The following is a 20,120-nucleotide window of genomic DNA, read 5'->3' on the forward strand; positions in this document are numbered from 1 at the left end:
TTAGGTTAACAGTGGGAAGAATTTTTTAAAATTTAAAATTTATTTTTAGTTACAGTTGACATACATCAGTTTCAGGTATACAGCCTCATGACGCGGTCACTCTGATAAGTCTAGCACCCACCTGGCACCATGCATCGTTATTTACAGTGTGAGAGCCCTCTGATCTTTCTCTGTCCCTCCCCTGCCCCTGCAAACTGAGGTGCCTTTGCCCAGCTGAAACTCTGACCCAGGTGGGCAAGACAGAAAGTGGTGAAATGCCAGGACCCTGTGCCTGAGAGAAGACCAGAGCAGACTTGAGGAGACCAGGAGAAGCAAAGGCTGCTGAGAATAAGAACTGAAGGCCTTGCTTCTGGGAGCCATGGATCAGGGTGGGGTAGGCCTGGGGGGCAGGAGAGAGCAGACAATCTCAGGTTTCCTCCTGGGCCTTTAAGCCCAGACCACCTTCTGAAACCATTTTCTAGAGTGGGAACTGCAGACTACCCTACTTTCCTATGTGTAAAATGAAGATAGTAAAATGCACCTGGGCAGGGGAGATGTGAAAATGACAGGTGCTGGATGTAAAGTGCCTGCCCATGCTGGTGATGTCCAGGGTGCCGTCCAGGGTGATGGCTCTTCTGAGACCTGGGGGACTGCGCTTGACCAGGAACAAAACTCAACTCAGTGCTGCCTGCTGAGGACATGAAGGGGGGACATTTCCACTCGGGTAGGTTTCCTCCAGGCCAGAAGGTGCTCCAGAATTGGGTTTGGTTGGGTTTGGTTGTTGTTACTGGGTTTGGGGGGCGGAGGGGGGTGGAGGGGGGTGGGTGGTGGCAGGGAGAGTTGGCTGAGAACCCTCCCCAACCTTGCTTGACCGACTGGCGCCAACTTGTGGGAATGGTCTAGTGACTTCAGCTCTGCATAAAATTGTAGGTGTTTATGTGCCCTGACGTGAAGTGGCGTTTTGGCCTCCAACCTACAGTAATGCCATTTGCAAATAGATGAATTTTTCGGGTGCACACCAAGAATTAGTACTAACAAATGCTGCCGTATGGTCTTCTGTATTCAAGTGTAAAAAGAGAGCATTTTAATCAATACTAAGTTTAGTAGCATTAAAAATGATGCATTTGCTAAAAAATTAAATTAAATTAAAAAATTAAAAATCAGCCTTGGCCAGTGTGGCTAGCTTTGTTGGAGCATTGCCTGTAAACTGAAATGTTGCTGGTTTGATTCCCAGTCAGGGCACAGGCCTAGGCTATGGGTTCAGACCCCAGTCAGGTGGCTTACAGGAGGCAACAGGCCAATGTTTCTCTCTCTCTCTCTCTCCCTCCTTCCCTCCTTTCCTCCCTCCCTCATTATCTCTCTCTCTAAAATCAGTGAGCATGTCCTCAGGTGAGGATTTTAAAAAATGTTTGGAAAAAAATTGGTTGTTGGGCCTGAAACCATACCAATGGAATAAAACTCCTAGGTGGCACCCAACAGTCTGCATTTTAACAAACTTCCTCGGACTGGGGACTCTTATGCACATGGAAGACTGAGAACCTTTTTTTTTCTTTTTCTTTTTAAGGACCAGGGCAGGTTTATGTCCTTCTAGGCCAGGCTTATTGCAAAGAGCAGAAGAGGAGGCTTGCCAACCTCCAGAGTATCTTCCCACCTGTTCTCTGTTGCCTGAAATATCTTTAGCGGCAAATCTTATTCTTTCCTCCAAATGGGATGCCAAAGGCTTACCCAGACACTCTTCCCAGGAAAGGCACACACTGACAAATGGGACTTTTTGTCTGTGTTGTGATGTCTGCTTTCAACAGGGAAAAAGAGCTGACAGAACCATTTATGGCTGCTGACCAGCTTTTACCTTCACCTGTGCTCCCATCAATACCAGTCAGGCAGAGATAGTTCTCGCCTGCCAACCTTCTGTTCCCGGGACTGGCACCAGGGCAGGGACTCTGACCCCAGGAGCCTAGCCCTCTGAATGAGTGTTTTCTGAATTAAAGTTTCAAGCGTACATCAATAGGCGGTCTTTATATATCTTCTTTTTGGAAGAAGTGTTAGGCTAGAGAAGTGGTCTTGACTTTGGCTATACGTTACAATCCCTTAGAGAGCTTTTACTAATCCTCATACCCAGGTCTCCTCCCAGATCATTTGGCTTCCAAGTGATTCCAGTGTGTGGCCAAGGTTGAGATCCACTGGCAGTGTTGTCAGAATAGGAGTTCTTTGTGGATGCCCAGGGAAGACCCACTGGCTAAAACGAACAAGTTGGACAGGAATCCACAGATGCTGACTGCCCTTGGAGGGTGGTCTGCAGGCTGAGAACAGCCCCAGGCATGTGGGGCAGGGGAGACAGGACAAGTCCAGGACGGGTGGCTGGACTGGTGGGACGCAGAGCTCCACCAGGGCCACGGCGCACTGGGATGGCAGCTGCACTTGGGTATTTTGGCTGGATCACTAAAGAATAATCCAAGAAAATTTGCAATATTTTATAATACCTTTCCAATATTTTTATTAAACATAGGAGATGACTTAAAAGATGGTATCATCTGCAAGAAGTCTAGTTTTTAAAGTTCAGTAAAAAATAAATCAGAAAACATGTTGTTTCCTTTTAGCTCCTTAAGTGCGTTCACAAAGGATCATGAAAAGGCAGGTTTTTGCGTATTTTTTTTTTACTCCCTCTTTCCAGGAAAGGTGGAATGCAAAGTAATGTTGATCAGGGAAAATCCCCGTTTATCTGATTTTTAATTTTTATTTTTTAAAGAAAAAGGCTTAAAATTATAATTATTTTTAGGCATATTTCTTTTTTTCTTTTTCCATTCAGTATTACTTTGTATTAGTTTCAGGGGTACAACATAGTGGTTAGGCAATCATACTTTATAAAGTGTCCCCCAATGGTCCAGTATCCACCTGTCACCATGCATAGTTATTACAATAAGAAAATCTCTGTTTAATCTGGATTTAGGAATGGGTTAAGGAGGATCTTATATTACAGCGACTCTTTGCAAACAAAAACAGCAAGGAACTCCTCCTCCCTTCTTCTTTCCCACACCTTAACGTCAGGTCCAGTTCTGGAGTTTCATCGTTTCAGTATCTGCGGGGCTGACCCTCCTCTTACTGCCAGGATCCAAGTGTACACCTGCCCCTTCACACCAGGAAAATGCTGTGCCTGTCAGCATGCCCGTCCAGTCCATTGTCTGAAGGTCAGGGCCCTATTCAGGTAATGTTTTTAAACCTCAGTTTTCACCAGGCTACTTCCTCCTTAAGAGCCTGCAGCAGCTCCCCAGTGTCTGCTTAATCAAGCCTTTTGTCTTGACTGAGATTCACTCAGTCTCACCTTGAGCCCCTAGAATTGACCAGTGGCTGCCTGTGGATTATCTACACCTACTCGGTTGGGCACCCTTAGAACATCTCACAGCTGGCTCAGTATCTCCAATTTACACATTTCTAAGATCAAATTGGAATAGAAATCTCTGTAATATTTTCTTTGGTATATATGGAGGCAAAGAAAACATCCAGGCTCTTAACCTCTTTGTGCTGTGAATGGATTTTTTTAAATGTGATGATGGTCACTAGGTCTGCTGATTCTTTAGCTCACTTCTTCCTTTTTCTCATGTTTACACGATCTCACATTATTGACTCTGGATTTCTTTTTAAGACCCTGCTCATCACTTTTATAGTACATTTTATTTTTTATTAAATTTTAATATTAATCTGTTATAGAAAATTTCCAGTGTCTGATAAAAAATGGAGCTTATAATCTGGTATTCTTGGATCTTTAGGCTTGAAACTTCTGACCTTTCTTTGACCTTTTCTCCCTGATTCTTTATCTCCCATCACCAGTCAATTCATCTTTAGATGAATTTCATCCTTCTCTGTCCCCTCCTGTCCATTCCTTCAGCAATAGCCATTGAGGCCTTATGGACGATGGACTACGCCAATGGCCCCCCATTTCATCTCCCTACTTTCAGTCTCTTCCCTTCCCGAAATTTATTTCCTTAAGTTGCCCCTTGCATCATGTCTCCCTGCTCATGAATAGTCTTTGATGTCTCCCTGTTCCTTGCTGGATAAACTATGAACTCACTAGCCTGACCTTCAAAGGCCTTCACAATCAGGACCAACCACACATTTTAGACATAACTAACCCACTGTTGAGAACCCACAACTGTTCCTGTTCTAGCCCCCCAGCCCGAGGTCCAGCTCAAGCCATCCCTCCCCCATTCCAGATCATTTCTAGGACACAGGAAAAGAGCACCGTGATGAGGGTATAGAGCGTCTACTCCCGTCTCTGCAGCTTCCTGGCTGTGCAAACCCAAGCAATTCTTGCCATCACTCAGTGCTTCATTGTTTCCTATCAAGTGACAGGTTATATGCAGACTCAGTTCTTTGCAGCTTTAAGCTTTATTTTTATGTAACTGGAATTTGTAGCACTTCAGGCAGTACTACTTATTGGTCATTTAATCTCCAATCGAATAGCAATTTTTGAACTATTATTTGGTTCACATGACATCTTTTGTATTTTATATCTTAAATTGTTTTCTTGGGTCCTAAACTGAAAATAGTTTATTTCTTTAGTTTATGAAAGTAATACAAACTAATTTTTAAAAATTCATATGACTTAGATAGGAAACAAGTGAAAACTACTCATAATTCTTTACTGAGAACAGGGAAGATCGGAGAGCTGGGGGAATCCTAAGAAGGGAGTGACTGATTTAAAGTTTTGAGATGAAGAGACCTGGAAGCTGGATCCTTGTGCAAAATAGAAATTCACAAGGCAAAGAGGGTGAGGAACAGCAGCCTGGTAGTGGAACAGCAAGCGCAAAGGCTCAGAGGTGAAATTGTCTGGGAGGTTGGGGTCTAGTGAGAAGCTGAGGGTGGCAAAAAGTTGGGGTATTAGAGGGAGAGATATAGTCAAAAAGTAAGCTTTTTGACTAAAAGGAAGCCCTTGAAGACTTTTGCTCAGGGGTTTTCCTGACTGGGGAGAAGAATGGAGGACTCGTAGGGAGGCCTGGGCATGGGGACACTGCTGGCTGGGAGATCAGTATGAAGGTGACTTTCCTGGGCCCCAGCCCAGGCTGTGGCAGTGGGATACCAACCTGAGGCCCTGGGATAACATGAGGAGTGTGCTTTTGGGCCTTATCTGGGCAGAGGAAAGCACTGATGGCTGCAGGGCCACCAGCTCCCCAGGACAGCTGTGCCTGGACACAGCACTGAGCCATCACAGTAGGGCCCGAGGCTGAACAAATCAGCAGCTCTGGTCCTGTCTTTGTTTATAATGTCAATATTTTGTTCGCCAGGGATGTTTTTGCGTTAATTTTGATTTTAAAAATATCGTACTCTTATTATCGCAATTTACTGATTTGGGGGACTCCCTCTTCAAGTTTAATGTTACTTGTTTTACAGAAGACATGTATTTGCCTTATTTTTTACACCAATACTCAGCGAATGCACACTGAAGGAGGCACGTGCGGACACAGAACTAACCTCAACATGAATCTTGCCCTTGAGTAATGCAGGAAAGAGGTCCCTTCAGCCACCTTCTGACCCACGTGAAACCAGAGGACAGATACAGGCAGAGACTGGGTGAGTCACACAAAGTAGCTTTCTTTCGGATAATTCCTGTCTCAAGGCTGAAGCCTCTGACCACCACCCATCATTTTGAAACAGAACATCACTTTTTAGTGCCTAGACTACTATTTGCATGTGACAGAACTTATCCTACCGCCAGCTTCCCTACTCTGACCTTTTCATAGCCACTTCTAGTCCTCGCCCAGCTTCCCCATGCCCGCTTCCTCCAGCCTGGCCTTGTGGTTTTATTGGTATTATATTTAGATTTGCAAATTAAGCAGCCAAGTCTGCTTTCATCTAAATGGTGAGTCCACCGTGGAGCTGGCCCAGAAGTGTTGACAGTCCTTACTTGATGTAATAACCAGAGGCAGCCTCTCAAGGCTGAGTTAGCACTTGCAATGCCATCCACAGATGCAGGTACTGAGGCCCAGAGCGCCATGATACTTGTCTCAGCCCACACAGCTTGGAAATCCTGACTCCTAAGTTTGCCTGTCATTAAGGTAGTCACAGAAATTGGAGAGTGCGACAGACTTATGGATTATCATGGGTCAACCCCCTTTTGTAAGGGAGGAAACTGCACTGCAGGGAAGTGTTGCCATTGCCCCAAGATGAACCAGCTGAGGATTCCATCTGCTTTTTCCACCATACCCTGTTTTTCCCTTGCCACACATGGCCGGATTCTCCTGCCAGAGGACCAGCTTTTCCACGGCAGGATTGTGTCAGCCATAGCCCAGAGCCACATCTCAGTCAAAAGCCCAGTAAGCTCGCCAGTGGTTGGGCTCAGATCATCAACCACAACAACAGTGAATGCCAACACTTAATGAGCATGAATTATGTGCCAGGTGCTTTGCAGGCATTATCTCATTTAACCCTCACAGTGATAGGTAGGCCCTATAATTATCCTCATTTAAAAAACTGTTATAAAAAATAACCACATCAGATTTACCATCTTAGCTCTTTTACACGCACAGATCAGGGGTGCGTTCACATACACACTGTGTATTCACATCGCTGTGATTATCCCAGTTTTACAGATGAGAAAGTGTTGCTTCCGGAAGTTAATTTCCCCCAGGTTCTTCAACTGGCAAACAGCAGAGATGGGGGTTGAAACCTGGCTGTCTGACTTCAGAGCCTGTGCTTTCAACTACCGCTGGGTGTCACCTGCTAACTTGTTTTAATGTGGCCCCTCCTCTGGGCAGGTGACCATGTGCCTCTTCGGGCACCTCCCTTTCTGTCCCTGCAGAAGGCATCTGGTCCCTCTACCAGCCAAGTAGTTTCTACTGGGGACACATGTGTCCCCACCACTGCACTGCTACCTGTCCTCAAGGTCAGACTTGTTGCCAGAGGGGAGCATGGAATCTTAGAGGCCTCTTGCAGTCTTTAGGGAAGGGCAGAGAAGAAAGAGGGAGGGACAGGTGGCAGGCAGAAGTGGAAAGAGAGAGGATGGTTCACCCAGGTGGCAGGAGGGAATGCGGCAGGAAGCTCTCTGGGTTCCAGAACATGCTCAGAGGTAGCGTGGCTGAACTCAGCTGAAAGGAGGCCTGAACACCAAAGCCTCATGGGTGCTTTTTCAACACACTGGTCAGAAAGACAGCCTCGGAGTGCTGGCATGGAAGGAATGCATGCACTTTACCCATGCGCCTCTCGCAGCCTGGGTTGTCTTGCTAACCCTCCTATTAACTAGAGAAAGTAATTTGCAAGGTTTTCCAGACACTCTATCATTTCTTTCTTTTTCCCCTACTGAGATTCGCAAATACTTTGTGGTAGTCTTTGGCATGTCTGAACTGCTGCTCTGGGTTGGAGGCAGACAGAAACTGGGCTGACTTGACACAACCACAAGTAGGGAAGATGCTCCTAAAACCCTGAGTTCTTAAAAAACAATCCTGGCATGCTCTCCCCTAGCAGAGGCAGTTAGGCATGGAACCCGCTGCCCTGAGACTGATGAGAGGATGAGGAAACTATGCCATATGGGCTTTAAAAAGTTCTTAGAAGATTTGCCACTTGGTGTGACAGAAAATGTCATGACTCTTCCCATCTCCGATTATAAGGGTTCCTGCAGGGCTGGAACACTTTCCTTCCTCTTTGCATTTGAGAAACCTTTCTGGTTCTTGCCCTCACCCATCCACACAGTAGGGAGGGGCTTGGGAGAAGGGAATACATCAGCCTATGAAACAGGTGATTCTCAAATTTGTAATAGCAAACAACAAATAGTTCTAATCATATTTCAGAAAATTCTGAAAATGCAATCCTGTGTACTTCTAGAAAATGAATGTGACTTAAGACTTTGAGTGTGTTCTTTTAAAAATTAATTTTGCAGGGGGTTGGGGGATGAGTCTTAGCTGTGTCTACTTGGTACACTACAATATTGACACCCACTGGTCAAGCATCCACTTACACAGCACAGTGTTTTCAGGGACCATAGAGTATGGAATGGCATTTCCCATATATTGCAAAAGAAACTGACTCATTGTAAGCTTATTTCACTGGGCTCTGACTAAACAGATACGGGTGAGTATGGTGTGTAGAAATGGAAGTGGAAGGAAGCATTATAATTCTTAGAAACCATTCAGAAATGTTTTTCAAAAACACATTTTTAAAAACTTTGGAACAATATCTAGTTGGTCACACAAAAATAGGATCACGGGTCCCCTAAATGTACTATTTTATGGCAAGTATGAAAAATAACTTCATTATCCTTTTTTTATTGTGGTGAAATGCATATAATATGAAACTCACCATGTCAGCCTTTTCCCAGTGCACAGCTCGGGCGTTTAGTACATTCCCGATGCCGCACCGTCACCAGCACTGCCTGGTGGCGCAGCGTTTCCATCCCCCCAGAGGGAAGCCCCCTGCACACAGAGCAGTCTGTAGCAGTTTTAAAGCAGACTTGTTTCTCAATGAACATTTGGGGTAGTGACATCGATGGCTTTTGTTTTAGTTATTTTAAGAGGTTGTCTTCAGAATTCTTGAGGTATATTAGGCTCGATCATCTGGGACTGATTTGGCAACTGTGATGATCTTTCAATACGGACATGATATGAAATCAAAAGTCTTTCCAGAGTAGAAAGAGAACTTGGACCCTGAACAGGTTATAGAGACCATTCTAAAGGCAAAATATTCACATATGTAGAGAGGGCTCACTTTCCCGATGGTTTAGCATTACATTTTCTATGTTCCTTTTTGGAAATGTATTTCTTATGTTTGTATTTGGTTCTCTAGTATTGCACTAAAATATTGTAAAATGACTGTTTCCTTCCTGTTCAGTATTGAATATGGACATTAACAAGTTTTATGTGCTTGAAAGATTTTTCTTCCTTCTACAGCTTTTTATACTTTGAGCCAGGTGAAGTTATCAAGGAAACAACAATAAAACATTGAACGTGGGAGGGCATTTCTTCTAACTTTGAGCTCAACTCTCTAGTCCTCTAGTCCAAGCACCCTTAGTCACGGCTCCACCCTGGGAATTCCTGCAGAGGTGTGGCCTGCCTCCCCTGACCTTTCCCTCTTTCTTATCACCACTTTCCTGAACAATATCCCATTCTTTCAGCTCACAGCTGTTATTGAGCCCCCCTCTGTGTGTGGGAGGTAGAAGAGTACCGGTCTCTGCCCACTTGGTCCGAGTTGGTATTAGGTCAATATTAGATCAATGATTCCTGCCTGGGTGTCAGTGACAGAAAATGACTTAATGCCTGAGCCCATTGCACTTAGTGGTGTTTAATTCTGAAGGAGGAATCGGAGACATTGCCTTATTCCGAGTAGAAGCCTCTCTACTGACACAATCTGGCGCATCAGGAAAGCCCAGGCCAGGAGGATTTGGCTGGGTGGGGGGCATTCACTGAGCTCTTTCTCTCTAGTCAGCATACTGTTACAACAACCCCTATTATGATATATATTATCATTCCTGTTTTCTGGTTGATAAAGCTGAGGCTAAGAAAAGATTGTGACCTTTTCAAAGACCATGAGCTAGTAAGTGCAGAATAAGTATCCAAACCCAGGTCTGCCTGATTCCAAAGTTCACATGCTTCCCAGCACAACAAAAACACCTCCCCGGGGCACCTCTTAAATTACACTGCAGCAATCCTGCATTCTCAGTCTACATGGAAGACCAACTCGGCTCTTCATAATTATGACTCATCTTCAGATTACACGAACTATTGTGGGTGCATTTTGTTTTATTTTATATCTTATTTTATTATTTTTGCTGAAAGCAATGCTCTACCCTCCACTCCCTGCAGCCATTTGACCTGCATGGACCCCCCAACCCCTCACAGTAGAAGGGCCTGACCTGAAAGGGTAGCGGTGTGCCTGAGGGTCATTCGCATTCATGTCTGCAAACGAAGGAGCAGGAACACCCCTTGAGCCTGACACAGGGAAAGATATTCCCAGACAAAGTGATAAGCCTGGCACAGCCTGTATGCACTCTTTGTCTTTTGGTAAAGAAGTATTCCAGGCCTAAGGCCTGTGGGGTTTTGCAGTTTTGCGGTAAAGTGGGGTTTTGAAATACCACGCGCATGACACTGCCTTTCCCAGCAATTCTGTATTGGAATTTCTTGATTAAATGTCTTTCTCCCCAGTAGACTTTGTGTTCCTCAAGGGCAGTGACCAGATCAGTGCCTGCTGTACAGTAAATGCTGGATAAATGTTTCTTGCCTGAAGAAAGGAAAGACTGAGGGACGAATGAATGGAGCAGTGAATCACTGATCAGAGGGGAGGGGCACGGTGGGGGGGGTGGGCTGGATGACACACAGACACACACAACAGTGTGGTGTTAGCCAGAGGGAAATGGGGGTGGGTGGGTGGAAGTGGGCAAGGGGGAAAATGGGAACAGAAAGAGACTTCGCTTGGGGCTACGGGTGCACGATGTGGTGTGCAGATACTGTTTTGCTGAATTGTACACTTGAACCCTGTTTGGTTCTATAAACCAATGTAACTCCAATAAATTCAATAATTTTTTAAATTAAAAAAAGACAGAAAAGATAAGAAAAAGAAGGCAACTGCAGAGGTGCTAAGTCTCAACATAGTAAGATACCTAAATCTGGCACCTGATGAGCGGGAGCATTCTTTAACAATGTGTATCAGTAGGATCTCAAACACATCTGAGTGAGCATGGGATTCAAGTTTGGGCCTGGACACATGTAAAACCCTGAAATACTGACAGCATGACTCTGTAGGGCTTCGCTGGGGATTCTGACTAGTAAATTAGTTGCCTTCTAATTTTTAAAAAAGTTGAGAAAAAAATTTAGAATACCAACTTAGCTAGAATGTTTTATTGGCCAGTAAATGACATGAGGAAAAAAAAAAGGAGTGTGTAGCTTACTCATCCTCCTCTCAGACAAACATTGAGGTGTAGTTAATTCTAGAAAGGGCTTTGCTGGTGTTATCTGAACAGGAAACTTCAAATCTCTGGGCCTTGGCTTTCTTACCTGAGAAATAAAGAGGCTGAACAGATGGTCTCTCAGCCCTTGACAGGCAAACCTCTAGGATCTGGGGTGGCAGGGGGCTTTCTGACTGATGTCTGTGCCCCTACACACTGCAGGGGGAGGTGGGTCAGCCTCATAGCTCATGAAATCTGTGCCCAGCACTGGCTACATCATTTCTGGGGCCCAGTATACATGAAAATGCAGGGTCCCTTGTTGAAAATTATTCAGAATTTCAAGACTGCTATAGCAGAGCACAAAACCAAGCATGGGGCTCTTGGAGCACCGGGCCTATATGAGTGCACGGTCACATTATCGGATGCTCTGTGGCCTCTGCTGTGTTCCCTACACTGTGGGAAGGGATGAGATCTGGATGGGGTAGGTCTGGGGCCACAGCTAGCCTGGGGGAGGCAGGGATATCCCTGGGGTTATGAGTTCTTTTCTCAGGAAAGCAGCTAATGGAGAACCATGACTCACTAAGGAGGGACAACGTGTCCCTGAAACTAGCCTCCTTGCCTTGCTTTTGAAATGAGCAGTGAAACAGCCAAGCTGGACTGAGGGAAAATGACCTGTTTGGGATCTGGACCATAAAGGGTTGTAAACGTCTGAGTTAAAAGTAAGCCTGCAAGTGTAGCTTCTGATGGATGCCCTTCCAGAAGGGAGATGAGGCAGGACTGGTGGGAGGAAGAGGGTCAGACCAGGAGAGCAGGGGCGGATAACCCTTAGCTGTCTGGTTAAGTAAACTTAAAAGGTTTCCTTGGCAAGGCCAATTCTATAGTTGGCAAGAGCACTGGAGCTCCATTAGCTTGGAGGCAGAATCTAGGATCAACAAGGAGGCTTGAGCATCTGACGCTGCATCAGACAGCAGCCCCACACCAGCTGGGATCCCCCACATATACACCCTCTCACCACTCTCAACAGTGCCAGAGAATCAGGCAAGCTGTTTCCTGACATCTGGATGAGACCGATACCAATTTAAAAAGTCATGGGGGGAGATAGAGGATTGCTTTATAATAGAAGTAGAATAAGCTTTTTGTTGTTGTTGTTAAGTTGCATCCTTGAAACCCATCCGTCCATCAGCTTCAGAAAATATACATCACAGGCCACAGAAGACCAGGAAGGAGAGGGTGAATACTGCAGCAGAAACTATCCCAGCTGATCGAAGGGTTATTCCAAATCCATGCCTCATAGACATAGCTGCAGAATCTTCATGTGTAGCTGAGAAGACATTAAAGGATGGACAAACACATATCACCTCCCCTCCATCCCTTGACCTCTTGTCTCTTACCAAATGGTGTTCCATCCATAGACCTCAGGGCAACACACACTGCTCAAGACAACAGCAGCATGTCTGCATCTGTCCAGTGTTTGGCCATTGGGGCAGATCCATAAGCCCTTGGGCTTCTAAATGGCTATGTTATTACTTAATTTGCTTTTTATCCCACCTCTAAGGGTTTCCACCCAAGGCTCATCAAGTCTGCTTACAGAGGTAGAAACAGAGACTATTCCAAGATGATCTTATGTCTGGATTCTTTTCCTGTTCCTATTTCTCTACCCAGGAGAGAACAACATATGCCTCAGTGGTGCATGTGGTTTGTGGAATCTAGTTTTGTTAGACATGAAATTTGAAAAAAAACAATGAACCTCATGTCATGACTGGTATGGCTCAGTGGATTGGGCATGGTCCTGCAAAGTGAAAGGTCATCGGTTTGATTCCCGGTCAGGGCACACGCCTAGGTCGTGGAGTCAGTCCACAGTGGGGGCGCATGTGAGAGGCAACTGATTGATGTTTCCCTCGCACACTGATGTTTTTCTCCCTCTTTTCCCCCTCCCTTCCCCTCTCTCTAAAAATGAATTTTTTAGAAAAACACATTAAAATATAGGCCTAAGTACTTCTAGCCCTTCCCTTTGACAACCCCTTACTCAAACCTTCCCAGGCAGAAGAAAATCAGTCCAGTAAGCAGAGGCCACATCAACTGCGAAGTTACATATATTATATTCTAAACTTTAAATACAAACTGTCACTATAGAAACATACAAATGAATATGTGCTTCTTGGTCTGAATCAGTTTTTCAACAGTGGCACTACTGACATTTGGAGCTGGACAATCCTTTGCTGTGAGGACTGCTCTGTACAATATAGGATGTTTAGAAGCACCCCTGGCATCTACTACTAAGTGTCTATAGCACCACCTCCCCTATTTTGATAACCAAATGTCCCCTTGGGGGCAAAAATGTCCCTGGTAGAGAACTTCTGATCTAAATGATGTGGCTATGTCTTGGGGGATGGCAGGAGAAGGCTACTTCTCTAGAGTCTATTAAAAAGCCAAAGAAAGCCATCCAGTGGCTTCAAGTTCCCCATAACAAGCTGTCATTGAATTTCTCTTTCTTTTCCTCAACCATTTCTTTAATGAGCCTAGATTTCTTGATGTCATTGCATAAGAGCAATAGTTAGATCCTCTTTGAAAGTGAACCAAACTAGTACATTCTACACAGAACAGAAGAGGTTAGTCATCTGTGGGGGAAAACCAGAGATTGTCTATAAATGTGTGCCTAAAGCATTTGGCACCCGCCAAATACAGGAGGCAGGGCCGGAATGTATTGTGGTTCAGTTCTTGGAAACCTAATTAATTGTGTCATGGCCCACTTAGAGACTGGTTTCATGCAGAGGAAGGAGTTGTTCAGACATGGCACCCAGGTGATCATTGGATTCAGGAGAGAGCGTACGTTGGATGTGTGGGCTCCAGTTTAGGGTTTTCCTGGCACAGCCATAGGTGAGAAAGAGTGCCTTGAGTTTCCTTAGCTGGTAATCCTGAATCCACACATACTAAGCAAATTTCTAATAATGTGGCTCCCAGGTAGCTTCTCCACAAGGACAAAGATGCTTTGTCTGAGTATTTCATCCATCCATGTGATACAAGATGGCCCAGCTGAGTGGATTCTCAGAGGATACCATGCAGTGTGGAGAGAATGGGAAGCCACATTTCCCAGGAAGTCTATCTTAGCTCTACCACCAGGTCCTGTGCCTCCTTTTTCTCCTCCTACATCAGCACTGGCCTCTAACCTAAGCTTGTAAAGAACATGAGGAGAGATACTCCTAGATAGATGTATGTGAATTGAAAAGTGGCTCTATCCACTGTGAGCCCCTGGACAACTACCTGCTCTGCATGCCTCTCCAGTAAGAGGGGGTTGGATCTGCTACCAAGAATAGGAAGTGAGACAGTAGGAAGTTATACTGATTATAAACAAATATTATTCAGTGCACTGCAGCCCATGTTATCTTACTTGGTCTTCACAACAAGCCTGTGAGGAAGACATCTCTAGTTTTATTTGACAGTTGAGGAAACTGAGGCTTAGGGAAGTTGAGGGTCTTTCTCCAGAACCATAACTATTAACTGGCAATTGGAGACCAGCCATTTTGGGATCCAACTGCATTATCCTTCTAAATACATCAGAACCATCTTCTAGCTAACTCATGTGGATATTGTCTAGAATCATTCTCTGACCCCTGTGTTCAAAGATGGGCAGCTTTAAAGCAATAAGAAAAGAGTTTTAAAATACTGTGAAAACTGCCCTGGCTGGTGTGGCTCAGTGGATTGAGCACGGCCTGTGAAGCAATGGGTCACTGGTTTGATTCCTAGTCAGGGCATTTGCCTAGGTTGCAGGCCAGGTCCCCAATAGTGGGGCACTCGAGAGGCAACCACACATTGATGTTTCTCTCCCTCTCTTTCTGCCTCCCTTGCCCCCTCTTTAAAAATAAATAAATAAAGTCTTTAAAATATACTGTGAAAACTGTTTGTCTCAAATACATCAATAATTCAATCAGGACGTATTTCCTGAGGATCATGGTATTGTGGAGGATCATGGTAAAATAATAGTATTATGGATGTAACATATGTTAAGCATGGTTTCCATGCCTAAAGGATCACACAGTGTCAGGGTTGAGAAGGTCTTTGGGAATTGTCTGGCCTGAACTCATTTTGTAGATGGGGGACACAGGGGAGATGAGGTCCTATCCAGGACATTGTGGTAGAAAAGGAAAGACAAGGGCATATGTGGAAGCATCATAAAAGAAAGACTACAGGGTGAGCGGAGGTGCCCAGATAAGGATGAATCAGGCTTCCGGCTGCTGCTGCTAACTGTTGACAGAAACAAGGAGGACCAGTGAGGGCGCTAAATGGCAGAAAGGTGAAAAGAAGGTGAATTTGTTTCTGAAGAATTGAAATTGGCCAGTCAAGTAACTGAAATGCCAATTGACCATTCCAAGACCTGAGAAGAGAAGTCATATCCCAGAATCTGTTAAATGAGATCGCCAAGTGAGAGTCATAGCATTAAGACCCAGACACCTATGGCAGGACTCTGTCATGTTCACTAGTTTTATTAGCCACGTAGATTAAGTAGCAGAGAAGCCATGTCTACAGTCCATACAAAACTTGATGCCACAGATGCCAGAATCAACATGTAAAATAACTAAAATAGCCAGAAGGAAGAACTGAAACTAACATGAGATTTATCAAGGATCAATGTAAATGTCCTGTTTATGTTCAGAAAATCAATTGTGAACCTATGGAATTAATAAAAATAACAATATTGATATTGATAACTACTATTTTAAAATCCAACAATTATTATGTGTGAGGATCACTATGTGTCACTACTTCACAAAATGATTTATTTAATCCTTTCAATAGTCATAGGAGATCAGTACAGCTATATTAGTGAAAGAAGAAAAACTGGGACCAGGGAGATTAAATAACACTTCTAAAGTTACACATACGTTAGTTTGACTGAAAAATACCATACCCTTTAACCAATAAGATGAAGATTGGTAGACTTGGCTTAATCAGACTCATGTCAAAGACCCTTTTTATTTTTAAAACTAAATGAAACTACAAAGAAATATGCAAGCACAGATGATGAATCTCTGGGAGGTTATTAAAAGTATATATACATAAAATTTGCTTCTCAAACTAGTTTCACTAACTTGAAAAGGATACAGTCAATGTGATCAGGACTTGACATTTTGAAATGTTTACCTAGAAGTATAAACTTTTTATGATCATAGGAATGTGGAAGAATTGAGAACTGAGGTCCTACCTGGGTATCTGATGATATTACCTTATAAAATCCAGGGAAAGTCATGGCTAGGAATCAATTAAAAGATCCTGAGAGTTTATGAGTTCCTATTAACAGACAAACCTACTTCATATCGTGCCACAATGGGAGGAAAAAGAGAGGATCTGTGCTCACATATTTCTGTGGTCACATACAACTTGGCCGCCTCGCCTTCCTCAATTCTTCCCCAGCAGAAAGTCTCAGGGTGAATACTTATCCCCAATGGTGTTCACCTGGGAACCTTCTCTTTCTCCTTCATTTTGAGAATCTTTTGTTTGTTCCAGTCCTGCCAGCCCTCCTTTCCTTGGTTGATTCTGCCTTTTTCCCCTCCTGGTCACTCCTCCTGCCTCCAGTTTCTTTTCAGGAATACAGCCCTTGGATCGGGACCATCCCTTTTAACCAGCCTTGATGGACACTCATTGTCTTTCTATTTTTTGTGCCTAAGAATTTAAGCAAAGTCTCATATAAACTTTGATAAACCGAGGAGTATAAACACAGCTCTTCACTTATATTGTCATCTAGTGTCAAATAATGGCACATTTAGACAACCTTTTGAATTGGTGTTAGCCATAGAAGATATAAACCACAGAGATGAAGTATTTCATTGACCTATTTCTCACTATCCCATCAAATTACAGAAAAAGATTTAAGATGGTGCTTCAAGTCCATTGTGTTTACAGTTTCAGTTCTTTGAAAAGTTCCACGTTGACAATGAACAGTTTACCAAAACAGGCCAATTCAGTAAAGACAACTGAGTAACCAAGTGGGGGAAAAAAGTTATTTCTGCCTAAGCAGATGAGTGCAGTGTATGATTATCCACAGTATAATCTTGGTTTTCTACCCCATAATCTATGGTTGTACATTACCTATGGACTGCTCTGTCATCAAGCTGGACTTTGTCCCAGAGGGAGGAACCATGAAGTGATTTACGTTCTATTGCCTTTCTTTATTTAAATTCCCATCTGAATTTCCCGAAAGAGGTGCCAAGACTTAGTATAGCTCTAGGTAATGTAATATCTCTGACAAGGGCCTTTAAAAAGCCTCCTGCTCATTGAGAGAAGCCCTAATATCCATTCATTGTTAGGTTTTTGGTATGTCTTTCCTACCTCTCCCTTCCCTTCTCTTGTCCCTGCTGTGCCCCGAATCCAGGACCACAACACTAGATGCTCATGCTACTTAACTGCCTGCCCCTCACCTGCTAGTATCCTTGCTTCCAGGTTCCCTCCCCTGCCAGTCCATCCTGCCAGCCTCCCATAAGCTTGCTTGCGCAACACCTCTAACAGTGTAACCCACTCTCCAGCTCTGTGGTTAGAGCCCTCACACTGTCTTTTGTAACCTGGCCCCATCCCACACATCCAACCTCATCCGGAACTTCTGATCCCACACGCCCCACTTTGTAGTCTCTGTTGGATAGGAAACTCACAAACGGACCATACTCGAGTCCAGCTCCAAGTGTCAGCTTCTGTACTTATTTCCTCCCTCCCAGCACATAATGCTTTTTCCTTGACCTGCTTTGATCTTACCTGACTCTCAAAGCCCACCTCTTTTTTAAAAAATTAAATTTATCAGGGTGACATTGGTTAATAAGATCATATTGGTTTCAAGTGTATATTTTAAGGTACATGATCTGCATATCAAACTAAAAAGCTTCTGCACAGCAAAGGAAACCACCGACACAACAAAAAGGCAGCCAACCAAATAGGAAGAGACATTTCAAAGCCTAGCCCTTGAAGCAAGCATCGTCTCCCCGAAACCTTCTCCAGCTACTCTAATTCTTTTCTTATATTCATTTAGTCACTTGTTCCCTCCATGGTTTTACCTGCTCGCCTCCCATGAGGGTGTAGAACCTTGAGACCGAGGGCGAGCCGGAGGCACCTCCTTGCCCGCCATCCCCGCGGACCACACGCGAGACTCTCGGCGGGCCCTCAAAATGGCTGACCTCGCGCCGCTGCCTGCTGAGCCCAGACCCACCACCATCGCTCCCTCCCGCACTGTCGTTCCACAGCCGCCGACCGGGTGTGAGACCCGTAGTCTAACTGCGAAGGGTAGCCCTTCTGCCAATCTCAGACTAGTTTCTCTTAAATTTGGTCTCAAAAGCTCTAGTTCTCCTTGATATTTGTGATAACTTACTTGCTACACCTGTCACTTCACCCCATGAAAAATGGAAGTTCAAATGGCAGTTGGAATATAAAACAGTCACTGAACATTTAAAAGTTCCAGTCTCCAAAAACCATGGTGTCATTACAATGAAATAAAAGAAGACTTTCTGAATCAATGTTTGGGAAGTTATCATTTCCATAGATCAAAGAAGTGTCTTGATTCTTGCCTGTGGGTCATTTCTGGTTGGTTCTTTCTAAGTGGATTTTTATAGATAATTGTTACACTGACCTAAGGACATGAGAAAAACAGATCTAATCTCCCCAAAATGCTTGGGATATATACCTACAAACTAAAGAGGAGACAGTAAAAATGTGATGAATACAAGTGACTACAAGAATTCTTAACATTACAATCTACAGTGAAACTTTTGAGGATTGGATTAGACTTTTCCTTAGAAAAAGCTTATTGTATTTAGACTCTGAAAGCTGACTTTTTATAGAATCTAAACCTTTGGCATTTCTTTTTATTGTCTCTCCAGAGCTTTATACTTTGTCACTGGCAAAAGCCAGCTAGAATAAGCCTACTTGTTGCTATTCCTTAAATATTCCTACTTAATTCCTTAAAAATTCTGTCCAAATTCGTATAGCAATTGCCACCCACTGCCTTAGAACTAGCAAATATTCCAGGATTTTGGTTTTTCTGAGATGCACCAATATCATTGGGAAAAAGCAGAAGAAGAAGGAGGAGAAAAGAAGAAGTAGTGAATGGGGAAAATCTTACCTCAACTTCTGACTGGCAGGGACAGTTATTTTATTAAGCTTGTCCATTCTTTTTGGTAATGATATCAGCCACAAATAACCGTCCAGTGGTAACGTCAGCAGTCCCTGGCCCTCCTAGGGAGTAGCATGGTAAACCTGGGCTCTCAAGGGCCACAGTCACTTGAGTCTGACTTCTGAGAGTGCAGGCTGCTGGCAAACACCCTTGCACCAGGAAGAAGTAAAACTTGCTCGAACACATAGTCAAGTTTCATGTTTCTACATAATCATGTGACCTGGGTAGCCAGCCAGTTTGGCTGACTACTCCACATTGTGTAAACTTTAATAGTGAAACCTATTGGGCATGCAAATTTCTTTCCAGCTGCTTTCTTTTATAACCAGATTTGTAACCAGGTCAGAGCAAGCTCTGGCTGGTCACTACTTCCTGTTGTCTTTAACACATCTCTAGTCCTGTTTTCAGCAGGTGTCATGTTGTCCACAGCAGCTTCCTGGGCTCCAGAAAAAGCAGAATAATCAATTTCATCTGGTTTCTTTGGAACTTTATGCTCATTTGCATTAAGTCATGGGTAAACTTTTCCACTTGAAGAACCATGGTGTGAAAATGAAATTTTTATATTGTTCTGCTCGCCCCTTCCACTTCCCAAGTATTTTTAAAGTAAATATCACAGTTGGCAGTGACACAGTATACTCAGGTAACAGTCTACTCAGAGAATTAGACTTTTCTTTTCCTGAAGATGTATTTTAAATGGAATGGACAATTCTCTAGGCAAGGTAGAAATAGACAGGTGATCCGGAAAAGGGGAGAAGAGCTCCACATAAGATGTGTGTCCTCCTTATCAGGCTGCTGGAGTCAGGAGTTATGCTCATAGCCAAATGTTTTCAAGCAAACTCAGTATGTGCCCAAGAATCAGCTGAGAACAAATCTAACAATCCTCCTGACAATGCAATTCTGACATCTTGGAAGTCCTCTGAAAAGCAGGGTGCCACTCTTCTCACTGCCTTTGTGTCCTGCACTCATCCACTGTTTGCTTTCATCCCCATGGCATGCAGACTGAGACCAGTAAGGGTGTCCCAAGCACAGCAGGTGGAGTAAGGAGCAGGGAGGAGGGAAACACACCTGCAGGGGCTGAACCATCCAGAAAGGTCCACTTCCTTTCTGGAAGGCTTGACTGTTCTTTTTACC

The 20,120-nt window shown here is 44.0% G+C and overlaps 1 protein-coding gene across 1 annotated transcript in view; it reads right to left on the bottom strand.

The window, feature by feature from the left end:
• The window catches only part of BLNK (B cell linker), a 74,792-nt gene extending 55,576 nt beyond the window's left edge, over positions 1–19,216 (bottom strand). The window contains exon 1 of the mRNA XM_045854119.1: positions 18,942–19,216. Within this exon, the coding sequence (XP_045710075.1) occupies positions 18,942–18,988 (47 nt within the window). The 5' untranslated portion in view covers positions 18,989–19,216. The remainder of the gene's footprint in view (positions 1–18,941) is intronic.
• Between the last annotated feature and the right edge of the window lie 904 nt (positions 19,217–20,120).

The sequence above is a fragment of the Phyllostomus hastatus genome, unplaced genomic scaffold (genome assembly GCF_019186645.2).
Source record: "Phyllostomus hastatus isolate PE091 unplaced genomic scaffold, TTU_PhHast_1.1 phas_scaffold_1066, whole genome shotgun sequence".
Lineage (NCBI taxonomy): Eukaryota > Metazoa > Chordata > Mammalia > Chiroptera > Phyllostomidae > Phyllostomus > Phyllostomus hastatus.